This window comes from Sinocyclocheilus rhinocerous, unplaced genomic scaffold, assembly GCF_001515625.1.
Source record: "Sinocyclocheilus rhinocerous isolate Xijiao unplaced genomic scaffold, SAMN03320098_v1.1 scaffold1764, whole genome shotgun sequence".
In the NCBI taxonomy this organism is placed as follows: domain Eukaryota; kingdom Metazoa; phylum Chordata; class Actinopteri; order Cypriniformes; family Cyprinidae; genus Sinocyclocheilus; species Sinocyclocheilus rhinocerous.
Genome location: NW_015642520.1, coordinates 89,012 through 113,293, shown reverse-complemented (window position 1 = coordinate 113,293; position 24,282 = coordinate 89,012). Strand labels below are relative to the sequence as shown.

The following is a 24,282-nucleotide window of genomic DNA, read 5'->3' as shown; positions in this document are numbered from 1 at the left end:
ACCAGAAAACCAACTTAGACTGGTTTAAGCAGGTTTTTACAGCAGGCAGCACACTGCTTAGAATACTGTTACTGATTTCACTGATTTCATCCCTCAAATCTTGTAGATGTTGATGAGTGTGAGGACGAGACACAACTGTGCGTCCCCAACGGAAAGTGTTTGAACACAGAGGGTTCGTTCCTGTGTGAGTGTGATGCCGGCTTTGTGTCCACCAGGGATCCACCAGGCTGTGAGGGTACGTACACGCATATTCTCTCATCGACGCATCCTGCTGTGGTTTGTCCTGATTCTCAGCAGCGCTGTGTTGATATTTATCTGATGTTTAGGCAAAATTAATCTGTTGCTTTACTGAAAAGCCCCAGTCTTTGGCAGCACAAGAGAGAGTGAAAGAAATAAAGGGATTGTGTGTCTAATGGGTTTTACATACGAGCCAATGTTATTTTTCCTCTGGTGGGATGTGTGTATGTGCTCCTGGGGCCCAATGAGGTGCCAGAGTTGTTTTAAATGCCCCGTCCAGCAGTAAAATGGGGAGAAGGAAGCATTTGAGCTGAATGTCTAGACAAAGAAAATATATTACATAAAATGACCTACTCAAAACCAATGTGTGTGTGTGCGCAGACTTTTTCAGATGTAGATGAATGTGTGGATGGCAGCAGATGTGTAAATAGTACCTGTTCAAACACAGAGGGCTCGTATATCTGCCATTGTGAAATAGGCTACCGCCTGGAGCCAACCAATCAGACGTGCCAGGGTAAAAGCCTAGAATCCAAAACAATTTGCTTTTTCATCACCCTCCACCCAGAAGCTCTTTGTTGATTGGTTAATTAGTGTGCTGATTGGTTGGTTGTGCTGTCTGTCAGATATTGATGAGTGTGCTGACTTGGCGACGTCTATTTGTGGGGTTTGGGCCTGTCACAACACACCGGGCTCTTACCGATGTGAGGTGCCCTGTCCACCTGGCCTTTCCCGAGGCGAACACAGCGTCTGCATCGGTGAGTGCCCACGGGCACCAGCTTCAGCCATGATGTCACCACCTTAGCTCCACCCAGCTTACATTGTTGTACTGCACATCTCCCTATTCTGGTTCTCATCAGAGCTGTTTGTTCGTCTCTTGTGGCTTATACATTTGCTAATTAACACTGCAGACTGCAATTATGTTTCCGATCAGACATTCTCATACTCATTTCATCTTCATTCAGGTGCTGTTTTTGTTAATATACACTACTGTTTGACAAATTTGGGATCAGTTAATTAATACTTTGAATCAGAAAGAATGCATTTAATTGCTCTAAAGAGACAGTAAAGACATTTTAATGTTACAACGGATTTCTATATCAAATAAATGCAGTTCTGTTAAACTTTCTATTCATCAAAGAAAGCCTGGGGAAAAAAACTGTATCACGGTTTCCACAAAAGCAGCACAACTGTTTTCAGCATTGGTGATAATAAGAAATGTTTCTTGAGCAGCAAATCAGCATATTAGAATGATTTCTGAAGGCTCATGTGACACCGAAGACTGGTGTAATGGCTGCTGAATATTCAGCTTTGCCGTCACATAAATAAATTCCATAATACAATATATTCAAATAGAAAACAGATATTTTATATTTAGTAATATTTCACAGTATTACTGTTTTGACTGTATTTTTGATCAAATAAATGCAGCCTTGATGAGCATAAGAGACTTCTTTCAAGAATGTTAAAAAAAACTTTTGAATAGTAGTGTATGTGATTTTTTATTTATCTCTACTGTTGTGTTCTTTCTGTCATCCATTCATCTCTGCCCAGATCAGCACACAAAGAGCTCTAACATCTCCCGCTTTCTGTATCATTGTCTCTCCCTCTCTCGTTTTAGATGTGGATGAGTGTTCTCTGAATGAGAATACCTGTGGAAGTCATGGTGTTTGTCAGAATACAATAGGCTCCTTCAGCTGCCAGTGCGACCCGGGATTCAAGGACTCTCAGGATGGGCAGGGCTGTGTGGGTACGTATTTTCCCTTCTTAGTTTCTGTTATTTTCATTCCACAATTTAAAAATAGACTCAAAATTGACAGTATGCAGTGAATTATCACTAATAGAAACCTAACTTAAACTTGACAACTGAGGTGTTGTCATTGCTTCTTGTTAAAATGTTCATCAAAAAATAAAAATTCTGTCATTATTTACAGTACTCACCTTCATGTCATTTAAAACCGGCATGACTTAGTTTTTTCCTTTCAAACACAAATAGAAATATTTTACACTTCCACATACTCAAACGTTTTGCAATCAAACACGGTGTAGTATGAGGAAGGAAGGAATGATTTTCAGCAAATAATAATGCGTAATAGAATTAAATTGTGGTCTATTCCTCACAGAACGCTAATGTGTGACTTAAAAAGACTTATAAATAGCACACAAGTTGTGTGGAGTAAATTTTTGTCCTTTTTGGCGATCCGACCAACAGTGTAGAATAAAACTGTGCTTTTAGACCATGGATTAGACTGGAGTCTTCATCTCAGTCAAGGGTACATCATTTTAAACATATTTGTCAAAATACTATTAATTTCTTTAGGTGTAAAGATTTTTTACTGGGAAAAGTATTTAGTGCAACCATAAGATGTCTAATCTCTATCTTGTCCACTTGGAGACAAAAATCCTGACAGGCAGGTAAACCAGACCTGGATTTGAAACTGAGGCCAGCACTCTCTGAGATTTTTTGCCACTTCCTCTCAGACAACATAAAAAAGATGGCAGACGCTTTGCTAGAGCCATGATTGATGTGAGTGTTTAGTTTCTTCCAGTCTGAGGGTGGATGGCACAGACCCTGGTAATGTTTAAAACAGTGACCGGCGTGAAACACATCAGTGGCCCCCACATACACTCATAGACACATTAATGCACTGACACAGAGTCAAGTCCTATTAAAGTGATGGAGCCACATGTTTTTATGTGGCCTGGTGTTTAGAGGTCTGGAGTTGCTGGCTATTTTAAAATAACACTGTGTTCTTGTGCAGCCCACCTTCTGAAAAAGAGTAAGAGCAGAGACAGAGGAAGTTTCATTTTAATTATATTGAATCATTAGGCCAGTCTTCAGTGTCACATGATCTGTCAGAAATCATTCTATTATGCTGATTTGGTGCTTAATAAATATTTCTTCTTATTATTAAGGTTGAAAACAGTTGTGCAGCTTAATATTTTTGTGTAAACCGATTTTTTTTCCAGGATTCGTTGATTAATAAAAAGTTAGAATTTGTAAAAGTTTAAGTAAAAATCTTTTGTCATTATAAAATCACTATAAATGTCTTTACTGTCACATTTGCTTCATTTAATCCATCCTTGCTGAATAAAAGTTAATTTCTTTCAAAAAGAAAACCTACCATGATATTAAATTATTCGATTTATATCGCCCACCCCTATATACAGTATAGGCCTATTGTTCTTCTGGTTTGTTCTCAGTTTGTGTTTAGATTGAGGAGAGAATTTTCATACATACACTAGCAAACAAACACACTCACTCTTAAAAACACACACACACACATTTTCATACTGTCTCTGAACAGAGGTTGTTTGTCTTGCCGGCTTATGTAACTGGCCACAAACAACCTCCATAGTTTCTTCAGTAATAATACACACTAATACACACAAATGCTAAAACACACAGACCATGCATTCCTGTTTTCTTCCCACTTCTCTCTCTTTCTCTTTCTACCCTTATCTATTCTTCCATCTCCCTCCTCAGTTTCTCTCTTTACCACATCCCTTGCTCTTTCTTTTCCTCTCCTATCCCTTTGTCCTCCAATTACCTAGAAAGACAAAGATCTCAGGCCTAATGGAATGCTGCACGACAAGATTCCAGCTACAATAAATTTTTCTTTGTACAGTGAAAGCGAAACATTTTTGTAACACAACAAAATCACTATCATTTTTTTTTTCATTTTATTTTTGTCCTGTCCCATTAGTGACAGAAATAGTTGAGAAACAAGCTAGATTCAAACCTGCATCACCCATGTGAGCACCTAAGTTTAATGTGTCTGTAACTTGTACATCCTCTAGGTTAGTGGTTTTCAATTCCAGTCCTCACGACCCCCCACTCTGCACATTTTGTATTTAATGTAATGTATCTCTTATCACTTCAGACGTTTGTTCTATTTGACCGTAAGTGCCCTGCGAAGTTAAATTCACAGGACTTTCCGCCATGATTCCAGTCTGAAGGGAGCGTATATGTTCCATTCAAAGGGCATTAAAGTGTGCGAGACGGGAATTTAAATTGTATTTATTTACAGAAGGATATTATGTCACACTTCACACTTCTCTAGTAAGTTTCGTCTGTCTGTGAAGACGCTGCAGGCAGTGGTGTAGCACAAATCCATGAATGAATGTTCCGAAGTGAAGTAAACTTTCGGATTTCCCATGCTCAGGGAGTATAGGGAGCAAAGAACACTGTGTAGGGACCCTGTCAATCAGAACACAGTTCAGGCATGGAGCTCTCTTCTAATGAGCTGGTTATCTGAATCAGGTGTGTTAAATAAGATAGAAATGCAAAATATGCAGAGCAGTGGTACGCAAGGACTGGAATTGAGAATCGCTGCTCTAGGTCAGCTTTCCTTGCCCTATGCAGTCAACAAAAACAAAAACAAATCGCAGATCAAAAGTTATATGTCCTGTAGACATTTCTAAAGATCAGTTTTAGCCTATCTGTACAAGCCAGCTTCTCTGTGTGTCTTGAACTACCTTTTAATGAAGCGAAAGGATGACATCTAATCCCTTTCCAGAGACTGAACATCTTAACTCCCTGTGTACTTGTGGAAAAAAACAAAAGCATTATGGAAAATTTTTCTTTTGTCGTGACGCTGTATATTAAGCAGCGTTGCAGAAAGCACCTACATAAAAAAAAAAACACTTTCGGGTATAGAAAATGTTCCCGTCAAACCCTACTCTAATCTGGAGTGCATGGAAAAACCACTAGTACAGTATATATCAGTTCTTATGAGGTCGTATCTGTCTCTTACATTGTTCATCTGGCACTGACGTCCATTTCCAACTTTTTATCATTCCCTAGTGGTGCAGCACCCACACTGCTGCCGACTCCAGACGACCGTTTAACACTTCCAGGCTCATTGACGAGCTGGCCCACCATCACTGAGAGGGTCTGGATTGTGTACGTGTGTGCGTCTGGCAGGAAGACTCCATTAGAGAATTCAGAGTCTATTGCACATAAATGCTCTCCACACAAGTTGATTTATTGCATCCTTTTGTATGTGGTGCTCTGAGATGATTGATAAAAGCAAGAGAATGAGAGTCACAGATGTGTGAAGCATTGAAGAAAAGGGAAAGAACAGAGTAGAAAGGAGGAGAGAGCCTTGTTGCAGGAAGTAGACACTTGCATTATAGTGCTACTTTGGTCGTCATAAATTCAAGCTGTCAGAGACAGTCGGCAGAAAAATGGGGCTGTTTTATTTACTGAAGTCAGCTGTGCACACAGTTTGTCATTGCTCTACGAGGTTCCCAAAAGCCACTGTTTTGATAAGGAAAATGAATGAAAACTCTGCAGAAGGCTCTGAGCCAATCAGGACAAAGCTATAGATAGAAATGATAAACTATGACTAGATAATGACCAATGTTTCACAAGCGTTCATGAGTTCACGTAAGTTTGTGGTTGTAAAAAGTCTGGTCAGAAATCTGGTGAAACTGTGTCCCTCATGTTTCTGTAGTCTTTCTTACTTTTTGTGATTACAAGCAATTTTTGTTCTTTCAAAATTATTGTTATTATTAATATATTTCATAAGTATCATACTTGTAGTCCATACAACTTGTGTGCTATATTTTTCAAATCTTTAAAAGCCATATGATACCTTTTTGTGAGGAACAGATCAAAAGTTATTCACTGATCTTCCACTCCAGTGAGTTGTTATCTCAAGAACCACTTGCCTCTGAATTGAGGGAGTGAATTGAACTCAAGAAAAGTGAATGAATCATTCTTTTGAACTGATATTCTTTTTAATGAAGTGGTTGAACTTGGTTCATGTTTGAGTGATTATTCCTCTTAAACTAGAAGCTTTTGGTATTCAGCAATATTATTGAACTGATTCTACTGACACTATTGGATGAGAACTGAACTGGATGATGACATCACTGTTTTCTACAGAGCTGCTTTACAGCTAAAGGCTGGAATACACTACACAACTTTTGCCACTGTCTGGAGAAGTTGACGCTAGTTGCCGAAAGTCAGAGCCAGTTTGCAGATTAGAGTTGACAGATTTCATAGAAAATTGTGTAGTGTATGATGGTCACAGACTCCAATTTTTTAGCTTCAGACTATGATTCCATCCAGTCGTAGAATATCAAACATGTTTGATATTTTGAGCCAATTTTAGAACACGTTGTTTTCATTTGTCACACATCTCCTAGCAACAAGGCACACATTTCTGCGTGAGTGTGTTATGATCGGAACAACATTAAAGTCTGGTAGTGTATGATCTTCAGTCGTTTAGTGTATGATGGCCAGTTTTTCCTCTATGACTGTTACAAAGTCGGTAAGTGTATGATGCCTAGTGTTTTAATATTTGTTCAGATTTTAAAAGTTGTGTACTGTATTCCAGCCTTAAACTGAACTACTATGATAAATGATGAACTGAACTGAAGAACTGAATCAACACTGAACTGACCTAGCTAAACAATGACTCTTGTTTTTTTTAGAGCCGCTTTACATCAGAATTCATCTCTGTTTGCATCATTGAATAATTATTCTCCTGTTTATCCTTGTAAAGCTGCTTTGAAACAATCTGTGTTATATAAGGCGCTATATAGATAAAGGTAACTTGACTTGACTTGACAAATTATCTCATCCGACACAAAATAAACTTCAGCAGTTCAGATTGCATCTTCAGTTCAGTAATAAAACACATTTTCTTGCCTGCAGATGTGAACGAGTGTGAGCTGCTTGGTAATGTGTGTGGTGAGGCCACCTGTGAGAATCGTGAAGGCACCTTCTTGTGTTTGTGTCCTGACGAGATGCAAGAATTTGATCCGATGTCGGCCAAATGCTTCTCTACACCACCAGGTAAAGTTGTAGCCTACTGTAAACCACCACAATGTGATCGACCAATTCATTATCCTACAGAAATCCCACAAACAGTGCCCTAACCCAAACCTACAAGACTACCATTATGCCACAGATTACCTTTTATCTGGACAGATGACCCCTGTCCTCCTCCTACGAAACGATTCTGAAGCTCTTCACATTTTAATCTCAGCCATGGAGATCCTTTAGTGCAACAGGACAGTAACTTCATGTCATCAGGGTCCAGCTCTGAGTAGAACAGAGGTAGGCAAGGCATGATGAATGGGGGTTGTAAACGATCTGGCAGGAGAGAAATGAGATTTAGTCTGAGGATTACAGAGGGACCAAAGCACCATGGGCCCCAAAGCATGTAAGAGCCAAAAAGAAGCTCCCATGCTAAGATAAAAAAGACCAGTACGGAGAGATATACAAGAAGACCTATCAGAATGAGAATAACTGCTTTTGAAAGTCTAGACAACTCTTAAAGATTTCCAGAATGGAATTGTGATATTTAGTTTTATTGCTAGGTTTCAATAGTCCACTTTAGACATTCTACTATCTATATAATTCAACTAACTCATTAGAGTATTAGTAGACTGTTAAGGTAAATAGAATAAGTTGGGGTTCATCAAAATAAAGCATTAGCACCAAATACAATTTACATGCTCCAATTCACTGTCTTGCAGGCTGCGAAAGTGAATTTTTTTTTCAAAAGTTAAGTGATGTGGGACAGGTTTTGTTTACCACTTAAAGGGTTAGTTCACCCAAAAATGAAAATTAGCCCATTATTTACTCACCCTCAAGGCATCCTAAGTGTATATGACTTCCTTCTTTCAGATGAATCCAATCGGAGTTATATTAAAAATTGTCTTTGATCTTCCAAGCTGTTTAATGGCAGTCAGCTGGTGTTGCAGTTCATCAGTCCAAAAGAAGTGAAATAAAGCGCATCCATCCATAATAAAAAGTGCCTCACACGGCTCCGGGGGGTGAACAAAGGCCTCCTGTAGCGAATCGATGCATTTTTGTAAGAAAAATAACCATATTTAAAACGTAATAATCAATTTAATGTAGCTTGCGCTCACTGTTGTACACGGAAGCAGCTCTGGGCGGATGATGTAGGCGTCTGCGTTGCGCATGCGCTGCTCAGAAGTGACGAACGCGGAAGCGCAAGGGAGAGATCAAAACAAAACAACGGTCACGAATTAGAAGTACAAAACGAGGATTTGTAAAGAAGAATGTCGGAGGATTTCGATATAGGCCAAGAGAAGACTGGTATTCCTTTGCTAAAGTAAGGAAACTTTGCTCCTGTAAACAAAAGTTGGTTTTCACCAGAAAAATCTTACGTCATCCTCCCGGAGCTGCTTCCGTGTACAACTGTTGGCGCAAGCTAGATTAAAGTGATTATTACGTTTTGAATATGGACATTTTTCTTACAAAAATGCATCGATTCGCTACAGGAGGCCTTTGTTCACCCCCCGCAGCCGTGTGAGGCTCTTTTTATTATGGATGGATGCGCTTTATTTCACTTCTTTTGGACTGATGAACTGCAACACCCGCTGACTGCCATTAAACAGCTTGGAAGATCAAAGACAATTTTTTATATAACTCTGACTGGATTCATCTGAAAGAAGAAAGTCATATATGCCTAGGATGGCTTGAGAGTGAGTAAATAATGGGCTAATTTTCATTTTTGGGTGAATTATCCCTTTAAGAAGATCAGATGTGGTAGATGTACAAAATTGAAAATAGCTTAAGGTTTAAGGGATTGTGCTGGCTAGATTGTAATCAATTTGTTCCTCTAGTGCTGAAGAACATGGTGGAACTGGGAAATAAAAGAACAATGTTGATTGGATATGTGTGTGTACCGAGTGGCTACACACCAGCTGTGCCTGGAAGATCAAGTAACAGGAAGCATTTTCTTAGATCTTAGCCAGTGCTTTTAGTTAAGAACTTTTGTTCAAATCCACCCGCCTAATCCTCCTCCTTTCATAAAACCGCACTGTCTCCTGAGTTTAAACATTATTTTTTGTTTTTACAAGAAGAACCCCGGTATCTCTTACCAGAGCTGTAAATCATGCTTTTTACATATAAGGACAGCAGTAGAACACCATAAAACTAGAATCACAATAGTTTGGAATATGAATTATGTGGAAATAATAAAAAGGAGCACTCAGTGACTGAAAAGCCAAGGCTGAACTGTAAAACTGCTCTCTGATGTCATGCACAGTTTCTGCTGTGTTCTTGACCTTGGTTCTTTAGGTGTTCTTCTTTTGTGGGTTACTGTATTGCAGTGAAAAATTACATTTATTCATTGATTTTTGTTTTCCTCCCAGTCCTTTGTTTTTCTGTTTGTTTTGTTGCTTTGTGACAAAACATGATTGAAAGTTCATATCTGAATATTTTAAAAGGACGAAACAACCAGTCTGACTTATCTGTGTTGTTGTTGTATCCCACAGTCACACCTGTGGAGAGGAAAGAGTGTTACTTTAACTTGAATGATGAGAACCTGTGTGATAAGGTGCTGGCCAGCAGCATGACTAAAGAGGAGTGCTGCTGTACGCTAGGAGCCGGCTGGGGGGACAACTGTGAGGTCCATCCCTGCCCCATCCCGGGAACAGGTACTCAGTTACATCACACACAACAGCAATCTAAAAAGTACAGTACAAAGACCTGCAATGAACACTTTTGTATAGAGATTAAGACAACATGGATCATTCAGTCAGAGTGTTGAACTTGAGGATAGTGAATGAATCATTCTTTTGAGATGATTCTTTGCAGTTAATCAGTTGACCTGGTTAATTTTAGGTAAACTATTACTTTTAAACTTCAAGCAGAATAGAATTTTCCCCATTTTAACACTTTTTGAAAAAATAAAGTGGTGGTGAACTCAAAAAGATAGGCCCAAATTTTCAACAAAGTAATAACTATTTAGGCAACATGCATCGAGTCAGTGAGTTGAACTTGAGGATAGTGAATTATTCATTCATTTGAAGTGATTCTTTGCAGCGAATCAATTTACCTGGTTCATTTTATGTAAGGAGACCAGTATCGGGCCCGATACCGATACCAGTATCGGTATCGGTGCATCCCTAATGTAAACTATTAAATTTTAAACTGGAAGTAGAACATAGTTTTGCTTATTTTACCACTCTTATGTTGGGGAACTTAAAAGGATAAGCCCAAATTAAAGCTGCAAGCAGCGTTGAAAGGGCCCTCGCACACGGAGCCACCTCCATGTATGTATGTTTGAGTTAGTGTAAAACATGACATTTCCTGTTGCCAACAGGTGGCGCTATGATTATAACTGAATATTAGCCTTTAGATGTCTTCAGGCCAGGACTTTTATCAAACAAGTGCAGATTGGGCATTGCATATTTTAGTTAGTGTAAAACATGACATTTCCTGTTGTCAGTAGGTGGCGCTATAAATTATAACGGAACATTGGCATGTAGATGTTTTCAAACATGTGCAGATCGGACATTGCATGTTTAAGTTAGTGTAAAACAAGTCATTTCCTGTTGCCAGCAGGTGACGCTATGATTATAAATCAATATTGGCCTTAAGATGTGTTCAGGCCAGGAGACTTATCAAACGTGTAAAGTTTGGGGCAGTTCGGACATTGTATGGCTGATTTGCAACATCCTTTTTTCTTTGTCAGGCTGCCACGGACACGCCCTTTAATGAAAACTCAAGATCTTCACTATTTAACATAGCAAAGGCCTTTAGATTAGACTGACCAAATACAATGTATTTTAATCTCTAGGAGGAGTTTGTTACAGCGAAAAAAAGGCACTTCCTGTTGCCAGCAGGTGGCGCTATGACTGTAGCTGAATATTGGCATGTAGATCTCTTCAGGTCAGGAGTCTTGTCAAACATGTGAAGTTTGGGGCAGATCAGACATTGTATGCCTGCGTTATAACAAATTCCTGTTTCATGACGAAACATCGGAATTTGTCAGGCCATCACGGACACGCCCTTACAACGAAAACTCAAGATCTTCGCAATTTAACATCACAAAGGGCTTTAGATTAGACTGACCAAATTTGGTGTTGATCGGATTAAATCTCTAGGAGGAGTTTGCTGAAATACAACGCCTGAAAATGGCAAAAATGGCACAAAATTTTGGGAGAAAATGCATAATAACTGACTTCCTGTTGGGTTTCGTATTTTGCTCCAAGAGACTTTTTTGTAGGTATTGGTGTGTTACATGTTTCTACCGAATTTCATACATGTATGTGAAACGTAGCTCAAGGGGCACTTCGTTGAATGTGTATAGGTGACACTGTCAAGCCATTTTGCCACACCCACTTCTGAAACCCATATCAAACGTACATTTTTGCCACTTCTGGCACGTGTGCAAAATTAGTTTTCAAGCATGTTTAGGCCCTCAAAAATGCTATTTATTTTGGAGAAGAAGAAGAAAGGGAGCAATTCCAGTAGGGTCCTCGCACCTCGGTGCTCGGGCCCTAATTAGAGAAATTAATCTCAAAGTAGGAAAAAGTAAGTAAAGAGACATCGAAAAGGTTTAAATCTATTATAATTTAAAACTGTAATGATTCCTATGACATTTTTTCCTTCAAATCTCCCTACAAAATGGTTGAAGAGGACGTGTCCTGAAGGGAAGTCCACGTTGTATTGCGCATTAGTTCTTATGAATCTGTCTCTGCTCATTTCTTAATTTCAGACAGGCAGATCAAATAGGACTGTAGATTGTAGTAAGTTTCAATGCGAAACAATATCCACCTTTCTGCAAACGATGCCTGACGAAAGGTGTTCAATACATGCAAAAGCTTGTCTGTTCTGTGATGACCTAAATGACTGAGAATCTTCACAGACTTTTACTTACTTTACTTTTAGTCATTTAGCAGACGCTTTTATCCAAAACGCGATACAGTACGAGACCAAATGCGATTTCAGCACATCTCCACAGTAAACAAAACAAGCGTTTCCTAGCAACGATAACTGCGCTAAACACTGAGACAAGAAATAAATACACTTACAAGCTGCTTTTAACTTCTGCTGATTGACTGCTTCTCTCAAAGAGTATATCTTAACACTTTGTTTTGCTGGCGCTTGAACACACTTTCCTGTTTATCACAACAAATGGCCAAGCAAAGCGCACGACACTGACAAGGTACGCGATACAGTACGAGACCAAACACGATTTCAGCACGTCTCCAGACAAGCCAATTACATTAGTAGATCATATCTGGACCTCATATAAATGATAAACAATGACTCATATTTATTTTGCTTTACCAAGTCATAACTACAAATCTATCTACAACTTTCCATATTTCTAATAATGGACCTTTTTCATATTTCCGGGTTTCTCAGAAGCGGAAGTCTTCTTCTTCTTCTTCTTCTTCTTCGTAACCGTGGACGAAGCGGAGTATATTTATTATAAATATGTGAATGGGAGAGTACCACAAATATATTTTTTGCATTCCCATTTGCTCAAATAGCAAAAGAAAAACTCCACGATAGTGTTTTCGTGACATTCAATAAAAGGAAATTTTTTTTAGAGAGACTGATAACGGCAGTAAGAAGAGAGAACGTTGTCAAATTTACCATCCCTCCCAAAGACGCTGCATTAGAAACACCCTCGCATTAGCGTTAACTGTTTTTTTATAATTTGATGCAAAGGTGATATAATACAAAGAATAGTGTTATAAATGTACATAAATTAAAAAAAAAAATACAAATATGAAAAACTTTCGATGATTTACGATGCTGATGACCGTTAAACGCGTCATCACAGTCTTGTGAAAAGGGTCCATCACCATTCTTAAAATAAATACAGCAGACGGTTTCCTGTATTGACTACTGACACTGTTTTATGCAGATCAGTTCTCACAGATGTGTCCAGCAGGCCGGGGTTACATTCCTCCTGGAGATCCTATGATTCCTACAACCAGCTTAGCAGAAAGCTTCAAAGGTATCTGTGTGTCTGTGTACTTTTAAAGGGATAGTTCACCCAAAAATCTGTCATCATTTGCATGTTGTTCCAAAAACCTGAATGACTGACTGACCTCTGTGGAACACAAAGAAGGTTTTTGTCCATGCAATTAAAGTCAGTGGGGTCCAAAACAACACCGGACCCCAATGACTTTCATTGTACGGACAAAAAAATAATGACATTGATTTCATTTTTGGATAAACTGTCCCTTTAATGTCTGGTTGTTTACGTGTGCTTTTGTGCATTTTTGTGCTTATGTGGTTTTATGTTTGAGCATTAATGTTCCTTGCACTTTTACCCCCCTGTTTTATGCACATATTTTTGACTTTGTAATGTGTGGAAGCAGCCGCAGACATCGCTTAGCATCTGACCTACATATGCTGAAACACACACACACACACACACACACTCAGCAGCCTGCTTCCCAGTGTGGGGAAACCTCAGTCACAGGGCCAGTCTGATGCACTGATTTAATTTATGAATGCAGCGAGAGTGTGTTTTCTCGTTGGCTGGTGGCAGCACGAGTGAATGCGATGTGGTCAGGATGTGTGTGTGTGTGCGTGTCGGCGTACGTTTGAATGGAATGCTTATGGATGGTAAGGATATTTTCTCCCTGTCAGACTCCAGTCAAATGGCATTTCTGCATGTAGCAGATCCCTAAATAAGAACACTAACCAGAGCAACGCATCCAGATGCATGCTGATCTGTACTGTAGGTGTGGTCCAGGGTTTCAGATTTATACTGACCTGTCTGTTTGTTCATTGATGAAATAATGAAAATGTGTTGATGTATGTGATTTGCAGACACAGATGAATGCAAACTTTTTGAAAATGAGATCTGCAAAGATGGCTTTTGTCTCAATACCCCTGGTGGGTATGAGTGTTACTGCAAGGCCGGACTCTACTATGATGAGAGCAAACTGCAGTGTGTTGGTAAGGTCCAAAATCACAATTTACATGCAATCTCCAAACAACTGTGGATTTCTATGTATCATCTGTCTTTTTTTCTTAAAGGGATAGTTCATGACGATTACCTTATGTTGTTCCAAAGTCTTCTGCAGAGCACAAAAGAAGATAGTTTACCAAAAGAAAAACCCCACTGACTTCCATTGTTATGGAAAAAAAAAAAAATATATATATATATATTTTTTTTTAATATCTACAACTGTGGATTTCTATGTATCATCTGTCTTTTTTTCTTAAAGGGATAGTTCATGACGATTACCTTATGTTGTTCCAAAGTCTTCTGCAGAGCACAAAAGAAGATAGTTTACCAAAAGAAAAACCCCACTGACTTCCATTGTTATGGAAAAAAAAAAATATATATATATATATTTTTTTTTTTAATATCTTCTTTTGAGTTTCACAGAAGAAAGAAAGTCTAACATGTTTAGAGTAACATGATGAAAATTTTTTTAGACTGATTCCAAGTTATATGTGACCAGACCAGATTTATTTTTTTTGTTCAGTCTGTTTCATGTACACATTTATTGTTATAGTAACAAAGTAAACTTGATTCATTATGGTTCACTATGCAGTCTTTTCAAATTCTGTATGACTTACTTTCTTCTGTGGAACATTAAATAAGAAAAATTGAGAAATGCCTCAGTATTTATTTCATAGAATGTTCTGTAAGTCAATGTTCATAAAATGTAAAACAATTTGGTAACCAATATTCTTAAAATATCTTCTTTTATGTTCCACAAAGGGAAAAAAGTCATACAGGTTTGAAACAACATGAGGGTGAGTAAATGATGACAGAATTAAAAATTTTCTGGTGAACTATTCATTTAGCAACCTGTCACATAGAGAATGGCTGATCTAATCATTCAGACTAAGGCACATTAACTAAAAATCTATTATTTAATGGGATTTCAAACCATGTAAAAAGGTGTTTTGGATTTCATTCATGAGACAACTAAAAAACGTAATAAAAAAAAACAGATTTTTGCTACCTGTTTTAACAAGGTGTTTAAACACACATGCACATATAATACACTGAAATACACAAAATGTAATGAAATTATTGAATATTATATTCTAATGTTTCTCATTGTGTTCAATACAATATGTGCGTATCACTGCTCTATTCTCAGATATACACAGATTAAAGCAGCTTGATGCAGTTTAATGAAATATTTTAGAAGGCAGTGTTCAGAAACATAAAAAGTTACATGAAAGTGTTTTACTTTAGTCTAAATATTCTTAGAAAGGTTAGAAAGTAATCTTAGAAGGGTTTGTTATTTATAACATCCTGCCTTAGCCGTTTATTGCTTGTGAAGTTTGGCCTTGAATTGTCACTGTGTTCTTTTGTCGGTTTGGAATGACAGGCTTGTGTGTGTTTTTGTGTGGGTGCATGCGAGTTTACATGCCGAATAGATAGTGTGTGTGTAAGTGTTGGCCTAGTTGAGCTCACCGTAACGCCAACACATTTAAATTGGATTTAAATTTAAGTTTTAAACCTGCTGCAGCTGGTGGCTCGTGGCTTGTGGACATATAATGTGTGCAGCGTGATAGCAGGGTATATATGTGTGTAAGCTTGGGTCAAAGGGCTGCATCTTGCAATCGGTCAGGGCAGCACAGCCGTTATGATCCAGGCCGCAGCTCCATGGTGCACCGCAGGCTGTCTGCCTGCCTAAACACACATACACACACTCACACAAACCACAGACCCACAGCAATGGAGTCTCGCCCGGCCACACTGCCTTAAAAGCTGCCACACCCGACTGCCTCACACACACACATATTCAGTGTAGCCACAATCATTTGACTTCCTACTCCCACACTTACACACACACATATGAACACCCATTCACTCTCCAAACTCAACTATGCATTTTCACACACACATACACATATACAAATATGTCTCTCTGGTTTCTACATGAGTCAGTCTTTTTGACACCAGGTTCTGGAGGAGGCCGCAAACTTTACATACACACTGTGGGTTGATCTGATTTTATGTAAACAAACACACACTAAGTGCGTTTAAATTCAATTTAGTTGGACTAAAGCAGGGGTAGGCAAGTTCAGCTCCAACCCTAATCAAACACACCTGAACAAGCTAATCAATGTCTTCAGGACTACTAAGGCTATAGGCAGGTGAGTTTTTTTCAGGGTTGGAGCTGAACTCTGCAGGACTGCGGCTCTCTAGGACCGAACTTGCCTACCCCTGGACTAAAGCAATAATTTGCCACTTTAGGTCTGGTTGTGGTCTCCTTATCAGTTTAGTTTTCGTTAACTAAAACTAAAATGAAAATAAAACTATTAAAATCAGTTTTGTAATTGAAGTAAAGCTAAAATAACATAAAATATAAATATTAGATGAGAAGCTTAAATGAAAATGACAAATATCACCATCTAACTGAAATAAGTTGAAGTACTAATATTACTAAAACTGAAAAACAAAATAAATTAAATCTATATAGAAATATAAAAAAACTAATAAAAATGCAAAAGCACATAACAAAATTACTCAAATGTAAACTAAAATTAAAATAAAAACTAAAAATAATTATGTTTCTAAAGAATGTATGGCAAATTGCTGAAATGGTGAATGCTAGTGAAACTGTTGTTCTTTTGGCATCTATATCGTATACTGAGAACAACTTGAACTTGCTCATTGAGTCTGTTTATTTTCTGTTTCTCTCTCTGTCTCTGTACTCTGCAGACACTGATGAATGTGCGGATGAATCGAACTGTATAGATGGTAAATGTATGAACACATATGGGTCATATCAGTGTTTCTGCACTCCGCCCCTGGTTCTCGCACCTGACAGCGCACGCTGCATTTTGCCCACCATGGCAGGTAAAGTCTTACAACAGTAACTAAGTATTATGTACCTAAAAAAAAAAACTACACCTCACTGCCAAATCCCTGTTCTCTAAAGCACTTCACTCCAAAAACCCACACCTTAAAGCCACTAAAATAACACTTTAAAACTCACACCCTAAACTCTAAATCCCATTGTCTAAATCAGTGTTTCCCAATCCTGGAGGCCCTCAGCACTTCACATTTTGGATGTCTCCTTTATCTAGAACGCCTTATTCATCTCATAAGATCATTAGTCGAGTTCTCCATGACCTGAATCGAGTGTGTCAGATTAGTGAGACACCTAAAATCTGCATTGTTGGGGTTCCTCAAGGAGCTGGATTGAGAAACAATGCTCTAAATCTTTTAATCTAAACCCTACATTCTCTTAAACCTATGTTCTCTCCTCTGAAACCCTGCATTTTACATTTAAAACACTACAGACTAAATGTCACACCCCTCAATGTGCTATAATCTACCTTGATCATTATTTGATCATCTCTGACCTATATTGCTTGTCTTAATCTCAAAGCAATTCCAAATAGTGTCATACTGCCATCTAGAGGGTGGTCAAAATAAGCAGTTCTACACATGGAAGTTTTAATATTGATTTTTCACAGGTGTTGTAGGTATTTCATTGTTTTGTGTTTTAAGTTTGAAGGATATGTCTATAAACTTAACACCAAAACGTACTGGTAAATTTCTGCAGTACATGGTTTTTCTCATATTTTTTTTCTTAACTAGCATATTTCAGTATTCTGTCATTTTCATTTAGTTGACACTTACTCACCACTTAAAATGCTCATTTACTGTGTTTGTGTTTTTACAGCGCAAAGAGAAACTGATGTGTACTCGGGTATTTGCTGGGAGACTGTGACGGAAAGGCTGACCTGCACAAAGCCCATTGCCAACCTACAGACCACGTTCACAGAGTGCTGCTGTTTACACGGAGATGCCTGGGGCATGGATTGTGCTCTCTGCCCCCAGAAAAATACAGGTATAAATACACAACTACACATCAAAACATAAAGAAAAATCTGGAGCAGCATATCAGCTTTGAAAGAAACCTCCTTACTCTCCCTTTGGAAAGTTAATCTGTTTGGTATTGAAAATAGTTATTAGGGATACAGTTTTATCTCCAAAGTTAATTTGTATATTTAATACCTCAAGACGTGTGTTCTTTCTTAAAATTATTCTAGACTTACCGCACAGATCTGGCTTCCTTGTAATCGAAATCAATCAAAACAAAACACTTTTTTAATTCCCGTCCAGATGCCTATGCCACTATGTGTAATATTCGTCAGTTTGGTGGTCCCCGTCAGCCGTATGGTCAGGATGCTTTGGTCGCTGGCCCAGCTATTGAATACGGCCCTGAATACGACTCTCGATCTCTGAACCCTGACGGCACGCTGCCCCTCTATGAAGATTACGAAGAACCAAGAAGTGAGTACAAATTTACACCTTAAAGAACTGGTTGAAATTATTATTATTTGCTGCCATTATTTACTCATATTCATGTTTTCAAAACCTCTCTTTCTCAGATCCATATGATGCATTTGAAGGACTGCGAGCAGAGGAATGCGGTGTGCTAAACGGATGTGAGAATGGACGGTGTGTGCGGGTGCAGGAAGGATACACCTGCGACTGCTTCGATGGTTACACACTTAACATGTCCCGCATTCTCAGATCCATATGATGCATTTGAAGGACTGCGAGCAGAGGAATGCGGTGTGCTAAACGGATGTGAGAATGGACGGTGTGTGCGGGTGCAGGAAGGATACACCTGCGACTGCTTCGATGGTTACACACTCAACATGTCCCGCATGGCCTGCGTGGGTGAGCAACAGCAGAGTATCACATGAAGGGATCAGGCTGGTTTTTCAGCATGTGGGTGGGATTAGCTCAGGTTTACATTTCAGTTTGTTTCAACTCTATAAAGATTTTTTTTATTAATAATTAGGTGCTGTTGAGTGCAAATATCTATAAATCAACAAGTATCTGAGCTTCAGGATAAATAAAATAAAAATCTAAAAATATAATAAAAATGAGTTAAAAAAATCATCATTAGTATGTATGTAGAGTTATTTTATATGTGATTGGATTTATTTTGTGTATGTTATTAGGGCATAAAACCTCTAAAGGTTGGAAGTGATTCAAAACCTTGTCTGTAATGTAACTTCAAAATTCTGGGTGTGTTTTTCTTACATCGTCACGGATTGTGATTATCATGACTAACCTCCTGAAATGAAGCATGACTGAGCAGATGATATACGCCCAGGCACAGAGTGGCTATTAGGGTTTGAAACGAGAAATGGTTCTTATTCAGAACCAGTATTAATTTTTCTTTTTATAATAGAACCAAATGACATTCGGTCATGTTAATATGTTCTTGCACATGTATTCAGAGGCGGACTTACCCATTAGGCAAAGGTAGGCGACCGCCTTGGGCCCCCAAAAGCCAAGGGCCCCCTAAAATGCTTTTCATATTCAAGATGTGCATTAAGCGCGGACATGTGAACGGTTACTGTTCACGGTTCTTATTACCACGACAAATGTCTGCGTGTGTGAGTTGAATGTGCTTCTAGTGTATACTGCTTGTAGCAAATGAAAATATCATGCATCTGAGGCTGTAATTAAATATTGAGCAACAGTGCGTATTATATGTTTATCGTTTTAAATGCCGCTTACTCATTTATGAGAAGAACCCAAGTAGAGGACGCATACAGTTACTTTTTTTGGTTGATATAATCCTTGGGTGTGTGTATAATTTCCTGTTGTTTATTTTTTTCAGTTTCATTTAAATGTGTAGTTAAAATAACTACAAATAAATGTATTTTAAAGTTTAGAATTAGACAGCCTTTGCACACAGGCTTACGAAAATATTATGCATCTGAAGCTGTAATTAAATATTGAGAAACAACAGTGCGTATTATATGTTTATCGTTTTAAATGCCGCTTACTCATTTATGAGAAGGACCCAAGTAGAGGACGCATACAGTTACTTTTTTTGGTTGATATAATCCTTGGGTGTGTGTATAATTTCCTGTCGTTTATTTTTTTCAGTTTCATTTAAATGTGTAGTTAAAATAACTACAAATAAATGTATTTTAAAGTTTAGAATTAGACAGCCTTTGGAAAGTGTATGAGCCCAGGCACACAGGCTACCGCTGGTAACTCATCAGTGGACTTTTTATATGAATGAATCTCTGTACGGAATCGACTGTCTTCAGAAAAGTTTCGCTGGCATTTTCATTTGATCTGATAAAGCAGCTTTTATGAACGCAGTGCTGCTTTGCTTACAGCCGTTACCGGGGAAACCACTATATTTCTGCTGCTCCAAAACCGCCTTCTGCTGGCAGAGAATGAATGCATTTTCAATAATCCCATCTGCAGTCTTTGTTCAGACCAATGCGAAAATCCACCCACATAACCCCATTTTTAATCAATATAATAATTTAAACTTCTGACTCATCCCTTTTCTTTAAAAAAAAATGGTTTAAAGGCTCAATTGTGAGGTTTATCATTTTATAATTTATTTTGTTTTTGTGAAAACCTGTATCTCAACTGTAAATCAATTGCTATTTTGTGGTCTAAAACATGAAAGAAAGCCATTATAACATGTAGATGAAAAATGTAGAAACATTGGACACAACTATGGGGCACCATTGAGCAGCAGCATCACAACAAAAAAGGAACCTCAAGGTTGTTCTAGGTAAATGTGTGCAAATGTATAGGGCCCCATTCCAACATTTTGCCTGAGGGCCCCCAATTCACTAAATCCGCCCCTGCATGGATTTGTCCACCAACATACCATACTAAAATACTTTGACAGCGTTCTTAGCAGTAGGCTTATTCCATGACACCGCAACACTGTGGCAGAATCAACAGCGTGAAACAGACACTTGAGACCAGTGTAGTCCGATTCTCGAACAAATTACTCTTTTAGTCAGTAATTTTTGTGAATCAAAAACAAACCCAGCAATCAGCATAGTCCAATTCACAAACAAATGTCTCTGAGTCGGTTATTTTTTCTCAATCAAAACATACTGCGCAGCCTAAGCTGTTAGATTTATGAGTCATGTTTTGTATGATGGATGGATAATGTGACACTAAAGACTGGAGTAATGGCTATTGAAAATTCAACATTATTACCAACATTATTTTAAGTAATAAATATTCATTTTAATTATTTTATGTGAGAAGAAAGAGACTGCAATGGGTTTTGAGACACATGGAACTAGCACAGCATAAGAAACTGACTGCCAGGGACAAAGGTCAATTATACAGTTTAGTGGTCATTATTTACAAATATCAGTGAAATAAATAATTATTTATATGTATAAATGATATATATGATAAATGATAATGATATAATACAAATAAACATTTATATTGTTAAAACTGCATAAGTAAAGTGAAATTTTAGTTATCTAGATCTACTTTCTCAATATGACTTGTCTTTGTAGGCCAGTTGTTTTAACTGTGCGAGCTGGAGATGATCAGATCTGTGTGCAAGTTCCTCCTGCTCTAGTGCAGAGGATCCTCCTGAACACTCCCCCAGATAAGCTACATAAGACCATAGGTGAGGTACTTCCTTGTATTTGTATCATGATACTTTTACATGATTTGTTTAAATATTGGTACTTTAAAAGTCATGTTTTGTGTGTGTGTGTGTGTGTGTGTGTGTGTGTGTGTGTGTGAATCAAAGCTAGTGTCGTCTCATTCCCAAATGAGTGACTCTATGAGTTGGTTATTTTTAGTCAATCAAAAACATTCAACCAGTGTATTCTCAAACTAATGACTCTTTTGGATGGTTCTTTTTAGTGAATCAAAAACATTCCATGAAACCAGAGTAGTATGATTTTCAAACCATAAGAGTCAGTTATTTTAGTGAATTAACAACATACCACACAACCAGAGCATTCTGATTCCTGAATTGACTTGGTTCTTTTTACTGAATACAAAACATACTCTGCAACCAATGTAGTCCAGTAACAGTATAAATGACTCTTATGAATCTGTTCTTTTTAGTCAATCAGAAACATAACGCACAACCAGTGTAGTGCAGTTTTTAGTGAATCAAAAACATTGTACAACCAGTGTTATCTGATTCCTTGATATTTTTTTTTTGTGAAACAAAAACCATGAGGCTTATATCAGTGTACGGTCGTTTCTGCCTGGTTTATATGACAACCTGTAGTTAAAGAGTTTGTTGAGTAGTATTTTATAAAAATAAATGAATGAAATGTTACCACATTTTTGTTTTAGTGTCGTTGTTTAATTCCAATTATTGGGTTGCACTTATGCCTAAAAAGTCATTAAAAAGAGTGCACATTGTGCTTTAGCAAAAAAATTACTTTTCTTTTTTAACAAATATTTATTACTCTATCTGCTAAAAGAATCATTATTCAAATTGTTAAGGGTAAAGCTGTGTCCCAAACAAGACACATGTAACAAAACTATCTACTTTCTGACACCGTTTGTTTTGTGTTCCAGATATCAATGAATGCTCAGAGCTGAATACAAAGATGTCTCTTTGCAAGAACGGCAAGTGCATCAACACGGAAGGCTCATATAAGTGTGTGTGTCTGCCAGGGTTTGTCCACTCAGCCCAGCACAACTACTGTGTGCCCCAAAGACAGAATGCAACCAGCACGAGCACGAAGTGACCAGCAGGGGGCACAAGATACACTAAAAACGCTCTTATTTAATCAAGGCCCATATACTCTGCACTGTATAGAACAAACACCCAAAAACAAACCTAGAAAGAAAATCCTACTTGAGATGAAGAGTTTAATGTGCTATCTTATGGTGTCTATGAGAGAACTGTATAAAATATTTGTTTTATTGGTCTATGTAAGTTTATTATTTTTACTGTATTATGAAGTAGAAAGACTTTTTAGGTGTGAACATAGCAGAGGTGATATTTCAGCAAACTGACAAACCCTATGACCTTAAGCTGGGGGACTGCTTTATTTTACCCAGTCAGAGACATCGAGCGTGTGGATATTTTACTAATGCAAAAGCCAGACTCCTTATTTTTATTTTATTCCCTTCTTTCATTCTGTTTCAAATTCATTTATTGGCTGATTTTTCTTTATCTCTCTCTTTACTTTTCTATTCATGTTTCACATTTTTTCTTAAGGTCTTAGTGAGGCAGACCACATTACAAACACACTAACCTGCAATACATAGATTCATAGGAAACATACACAGCACAAAATGTTTTCAGTGTCAAGTCTTTAAAATAAGCTTTTTATATGAGCTGCTTTGTATTAATGACAGACACCAGCTACTTCTCTTTGTCTGGGACATTAGTCCACTGCGGATGTCTGTCCTGTGGAGCAGGCATGACCTTTAACCTCACCTTTCTTCTAGAAATTATTATTATTATTATTATGTTTCTTTGAAAAGAAAATAATAAAAATGAAGTGCCTTTATGTTTTTTTTTTTTTTTTTCAGATGTTTTTTTAACAGAAATCTTTTACTGCATTTGATAGAGTTGGCGAAATGTCTTGCCAGGTTGCAAAGCTGCTATTAAACAGCCATGGGATTTTTTTTTCACTCTCTTCCTGTTTCCTTTTTTTTTTTTTGTACTTTTAAACTGAAGAGTTGATTAGAACTATGTATTTGTAACTTGTACATTAATAAATACCTTCTGAATATCCATATAATGTATTAAAAGTCTTTAAATAAATCAGAGATAGTGATGTTTATACACATTTATCTGTGTTGTCCACATTTAAATATCGGTGCTTCTAAGCTGGCTCGTGACCAAAAATGGGTTGTCTGTCGCAGACAGAAAAGAAAAAACAATGTTTAATACAATTGATGGAGTCTGACACACCACAGAATAACATTACATCACCTTAAATAATAGAAAATAATAGTATAAATAAAATACGGCTCTCTGGAATACTGCATTCAGGTTGGTAAATCGCGCCATCCAGAGGTCTGCTGATATTTCGTAATATTCCTCGCAGTCGATGGTTAGGCTGTATAGAGGACCGCTCATCCGGGTAAGTGAAACCAACGCTACTTTCATTTGTCTTGTATCACATTGGATTGTAGTAAAATTACTTAAGGGGGTTTCTAAAGCTGAAGTACTTGATTTCTGCTCGATTATTGCCAGCGAACAGAACTGAAAATATAAACAATTTTCACAAACAGGCCTCGTCAGCCATTGGTCGAACCAACAGATAACCACGCCCATAGCCCACGCCATTGGTCAAGTAAATATTGTTTATGTCACAGCAGAAGAGACATTTTTACAGTTTTCTGGAAAGTTAACTTAAAGGGGTCATAGGATGCTACATGCACTTTTACAAGTTGCTTGAACTTAAATGTGTTGGCAGTGTGTGTACACAACCACCCTATACTGATAAAAATCCGCCCCATGTTTTTTTTTTTAATCTTGTTAAATGTTTTCCCCTTTCTCAAATCAAGCCGATCTCAGATGCCTGTCTGTGTG

At 37.8% G+C, this 24,282-nt stretch overlaps 1 protein-coding gene and 1 long non-coding RNA gene across 2 annotated transcripts in view; both read left to right on the top strand.

Moving 5' to 3' along the window:
* The window catches only part of LOC107755966 (latent-transforming growth factor beta-binding protein 1-like), a gene marked incomplete at its 3' end in the record, with an annotated part of 83,130 nt that extends 64,635 nt beyond the window's left edge, over positions 1-18,495 (top strand). The window contains exons 22-33 of the mRNA XM_016572930.1: positions 107-235; positions 629-751; positions 861-992; positions 1,856-1,984; positions 6,902-7,042; positions 9,499-9,660; positions 12,888-12,980; positions 13,805-13,933; positions 16,671-16,808; positions 17,641-17,808; positions 18,084-18,254; positions 18,353-18,495. Coding sequence (XP_016428416.1) covers positions 107-235; positions 629-751; positions 861-992; positions 1,856-1,984; positions 6,902-7,042; positions 9,499-9,660; positions 12,888-12,980; positions 13,805-13,933; positions 16,671-16,808; positions 17,641-17,808; positions 18,084-18,254; positions 18,353-18,495 — 1,658 coding nt within the window. The remainder of the gene's footprint in view (positions 1-106; positions 236-628; positions 752-860; positions 993-1,855; positions 1,985-6,901; positions 7,043-9,498; positions 9,661-12,887; positions 12,981-13,804; positions 13,934-16,670; positions 16,809-17,640; positions 17,809-18,083; positions 18,255-18,352) is intronic.
* Positions 18,496-18,503: 8 nt separating this feature from the next.
* Positions 18,504-23,169, top strand: LOC107755975 (uncharacterized). The gene is made up of 2 exons (XR_001641763.1): positions 18,504-18,647; positions 22,308-23,169. It is a non-coding gene; the product is annotated as an uncharacterized LOC107755975 (long non-coding RNA).
* Positions 23,170-24,282: the final 1,113 nt, after the last annotated feature.